The 4920-nt window shown below is 45.2% G+C and overlaps 1 protein-coding gene across 1 annotated transcript in view; it reads right to left on the bottom strand.

Annotated features, from left to right (window-relative positions):
* Positions 1-4392, bottom strand: part of LOC112237313 (oxysterol-binding protein-related protein 10-like) — a gene marked incomplete at its 5' end in the record, with an annotated part of 41139 nt that extends 36747 nt beyond the window's left edge. The window contains 2 exon segments of the mRNA XM_042313776.1: positions 4245-4300; positions 4303-4392. Of these exon segments, the coding sequence (XP_042169710.1) occupies positions 4245-4300; positions 4303-4392 (146 nt within the window).
* Positions 4393-4920: the final 528 nt, after the last annotated feature.

Below are 4920 nucleotides of genomic sequence, written 5' to 3'. Positions count from 1 at the left end.
GAGTACAGGAGAAGGACTGGACAGATGGAGGCTTGGGGAATGAACTAGCAACTAAATAATGAATACATTCTCTCCCTCTCTCTGTGTACAAGTACACTGTGCTAGGTAGATAAGTTTATCTGTGTCAGCACCTGGTGCTCTGTGCCATCTGTGACTGTGTGAAGAGAGCAGAGAGCTGTGTTCTGTTTCACTATCTTGGGGGGGGGGGAGAGTTTCTGTTGTCGGTTCACTGTTAGAACACTGGCCACTGACTACAGTTGTTGTCCATTTCACTGGTGTGAATGTGTGTAAAGCTCACTGGTGTCCTTGACTAGACCTCTTCCCCACTAAGTTGTACACATCAAGTCCTTGATGTGACGGGTTGAATCAGGTGTACTTATACAGTTACCAGCAACGACTACCATTGAGAAACGCTGATGAACAGTATGACCCAAGTGTCGTTCTTACGAGTGTAGTGAGATGTACCCAACAAGGGTTCATGTCCAGTTCATGTTACAGTAGATGGTGTTTGATTTAACTTCCACCGGTGACCCTTTTCCAGAACACGACACACTGACTGTGGACTACAGGAAAAAGAGGACCGAGCCACGTCCCCATTCTCATCGACGGGGCTGTAGTGGAGCAGGTCGAGAGCTTCAAGTTCCTTGGTGTCCACATCACCAACAAACTAACATGGTCCAAACACACCAAGACAGTCGGGAAGAGGGCGCGACAAAACCTATTCCCCCTCAGGAGAATGAAAAGATTTGGCATTGGTCCTCAGATCCTCAAAAGGTTCTACAGCTGCACCATCGAGAGCATCCTGACTGGTTGCATCACTGCCTGGAATTGCAACTGCTCGGCCTCCGACCGCAAGACACTACAGGGGTAGTGGTATGACCCAGTACATCACCGGGGCAAAGCTTCCTGCCATCCAGGACCTCTACACCAGGCGGTGTCAGAGGAAGGACCTAAACATTGTCAAAGACTCCAGCCACCCTGATCATAGACTGTTCTCTCTGCTACCACACGGCAAGCAGTACCGGAGCGCCAAGTCTAGGTCCAAGTGGCTTCTAAACAGCTTCTACCCCCCAAGCCATAAGACTCCAGAACACCTAATCAAATGGCTACTCAGACTAATTGCATTGCTCTTTTACACCACTGCTACTCTCTGTTATTATCTATATGTCACTTTAATAACTCTATCTACATGTACATATTACCTCAATTACCTCGACTAACCGGTGCCCCCGCATATTGACTCTATACCGGTACCCCCTGTATATAGCCTCCACATTGACTCTATACCGGTACCCCCTGTATATAGTCTCCATATTGACTCTGTACCGGTACCCCCTGTATATAGCCTCCACATTGACTCTGTACCGGTACCCCTGTATATAGTCTCCACATTGACTCTGTATCAGTACCCCCTGTATATAGCCTCCACATTGACTCTGAACCAGTACCCCCTGTATATAGCCTCCACATTGACTCTGTACCAGTACCCCCTGTATATAGTCTCCACATTGACTCTGTACCGGTACCCCTGTATATAGCCTCCACATTGACTCTGTACCGGTACCCCTGTATATAGCCTCCACATTGACTCTGTACCGGTACCCCTGTATATAGTCTCCACATTGACTCTGTACCAGTACCCCCTGTATATAGTCTCCACATTGACTCTGTATCAGTACCCCCTGTATATAGCCTCCACATGTATATAGCCTCCACATTGACTCTGAACCGACTCTGTACCCCCCTGTATATAGCCTCCACATTGACTCTGTATCAGTACCCCCTGTATATAGTCTCCACATTGACTCTGTACCGGTACCCCCTGTATATAGCCTCCACATTGACTCTGTACCGGTACCCCTGTATATAGTCTCCACATTGACTCTGTACCAGTACCCCCTGTATATAGTCTCCACATTGACTCTGTACCTCCACATTGACTCTGTACCCCCTGTATATAGCCTCCACATTGACTCTGTACCGGTACCCCCTGTATATAGCCTCCACATTGACTCTGTACCGGTACCCCCTGTATATAGTCTCCACATTGACTCTGTACCAGTACCCCCTGTATATAGTCTCCACATTGACTCTGTATCAGTACCCCCTGTATATAGCCTCCACATTGACTCTGTATCAGTACCCCTGTATATAGCCTCCACATTGACTCTGAACCGGTACCCACATTGACTCTGTATATAGCCTCCACATTGACTCTGTACCAGTACCCCCTGTATATAGCCTCCACATTGACTCTGTATACCGGTACCCCCTGTATATAGTCTCCACATTGACTCTGTACCAGTACCCCCTGTATATAGCCTCCACATTGACTCTGTACCAGTACCCCTGTATATAGTCTCCACATTGACTCTGTCTCCACATATAGTCTCCACATTGACTGACCAGTACCCCTGTATATAGTCTCCACATTGACTCTGTATCAGTACACCCCTGTATATAGCCTCCACATTGACTCTGAACCGGTACCCCTGTATATAGCCTCCACATTGACTCTGTATCAGTACCCCCTGTATATAGCCTCCACATTGACTCTGAACCGGTACCCCTGTATATAGCCTCCACATTGACTCTGTATCAGTACCCCCCTATAGTCTCCACATTGACTCTGTACAGTACCCCCCTGTATATAGCCTCCACATTGACTCTGTACCGTACCCCTGTATATAGTCTCCACATTGACTCTGTACCGGTGTACCCCTGTATATAGTCTCCACATTGACTCTGTACAGTACCCCTGTATATAGCCTCCACATTGACTCTGTACCAGTACCCCTGTATATAGCCTCCACATTGACTCTGTACCAGTACCCCTGTATATAGCCTCCACATTGACTCTGTATCAGTACCCCCTGTATATAGTCTCCACATTGACTCTGTATCAGTACCCCCTGTATATAGCCTCCACATTGACTCTGTATCAGTACCCCTGTATATAGCCTCCACATTGACTCTGTATCAGTACCCCCTGTATATAGTCTCCACATTGACCCTGTATCAGTACCCCCTGTATATAGTCTCCACATTGACTCTGTATCAGTACCCCCCTGTATATAGCCTCCACATTGCCTCACTATTGTTATTTTACTGCTGCTCTTTAATTACATGTTACTTTTATTTCTTATTCATTAATTTTTTATTTGTTTTACTGCATTGTTGTTTAAGGGCCCGTAAGTAAGCATTTCACTGTAAGGTCTACTACACCTGTTGTATTCAGCATTTCACTGTAAGGTCTACTACACCTGTTGTATTCAGCATTTCACTGTAAGGTCTACTACACCTGTTGTATTCGGGTCATGTGACTAATAAAATGTGATTTGATATGACGTCAGGCCAAGACGCTCGACTCTTGACGTCAGGCCAAGACGCTCGACTCTTGACGTCAGGCCAAGACACTCGACTCTTGACGTCAGCAATAAAGCCATCACCATCTGAGCCCATTCAACATAACCTCGATTTACCTTTTAATTACTATTTTATTTAAAACAAAATCACTTTTTTTTGAGGTTCTCAAACGCTTACACTTCTGTTTCTATTCTTGATTGAACAGTCACTAAGATTATATTCGGGTTGTGATCTTTGCAAAATATCTATTTTGGATGCAGCAAGATGTTAGCTAGAATGCTAACGCTCATTGATGTTAGGCTGCAGCAAGATGTTAGCTAGAATGCTAACGCTCATTGATGTTAGGCTGCAGCAAGATGTTAGCTAGAATGCTAACGCTCATTGATGTTAGGCTGTAGCAAGATGTTAGCTAGAATGCTAACGCTCATTGATGTTAGGCTGTAGCAAGATGTTAGCTAGAATGCAGCAAGATAACGCTCATTGATGTTAGGCTGCAGCAAGATGTTAGCTAGAATGCTAACGCTCATTGATGTTAGGCTGTAGCAAGATGTTAGCTAGAATGCTAACGCTCATTGATGTTAGGCTGCAGCAAGATGTTAGCTAGAATGCTAACGCTCATTGATGTTAGGCTGTAGCAAAAGCTAGCTAAAGAGACATTTCACTGGTTGAAGTTGAAGTAGAACGCAGTGGATTTGACGAGCCTTTAAAATCCAATTATAATCCTAAAGTTGTGTGAAATACACTCATAACATGTAAATACAGGCTTTTTTTTGTTGTTGCCAGCATTCTATAAAAACTCCCCCTCGTTCTGTCAATGTTTGTAAACACAGAAAGGGGTCTATACAGTAGATCGTTATTGGTCAGGTGTTAGTTCTTACCCGTGTGAGGTCCATGCCCAGTTTGAGCTGCGACAGCAGGTGAAGGATAATGTTCATTGGTCCTCTCTGACTCCCAGGTCCTCTTCCTCGTTGTCCTCTGTGTCTGTCATTTCTTCACTGGGGTCTATAGACTCTGGGGTGGGAGGGCCTGCACAGAACGGTTGAATATAACAGAGTTGGTAGAGACAGTACAATACCAGCCTACAGTTTCTGGTGAGATATTTACCTCTTGAGTTGGGAAACTATATTCACAGCTTACGACTATGAGACTCTGAATGGAGATAACTCTACTCTTGAAGTGCAAGACAGCCTGTACTGGGGAGTATGGAGCTCTCTGAGACTTTTAACAAGGTTAGACCAGGTTTTAGTCACTGGGCCTAAATCTCTCTGGGATGAAGGCGCCTACAGGCTCTAGAACTAACATAACAGGCAGTTAAAGATGACTAGTTACAATACAGGACCTGACTCAGTGATAACCACTGTTTGAGAGGTGTCTAAAGGTGAATTTTCAGTACCAGTCCACATAGACTCTAAAGGTATGGGATGTATTATAACAGTCAAAGACAGTTACAAGTACTACAGAATCCATAGATCTCTAGGACCCAACTATCTTAAGGGCCGGGACAGGTTTGTCTTTAGGCCTGTAAGAGTGAGACTCTAGAGGTGCTGCATACTT

The sequence above is a fragment of the Oncorhynchus tshawytscha genome, unplaced genomic scaffold (genome assembly GCF_018296145.1).
Source record: "Oncorhynchus tshawytscha isolate Ot180627B unplaced genomic scaffold, Otsh_v2.0 Un_contig_15264_pilon_pilon, whole genome shotgun sequence".
Taxonomy (NCBI): Eukaryota; Metazoa; Chordata; class Actinopteri; order Salmoniformes; family Salmonidae; genus Oncorhynchus; species Oncorhynchus tshawytscha.
Note: the sequence above shows the minus strand (reverse complement) of the source record. Positions and strands in the feature narration are given on the sequence as shown.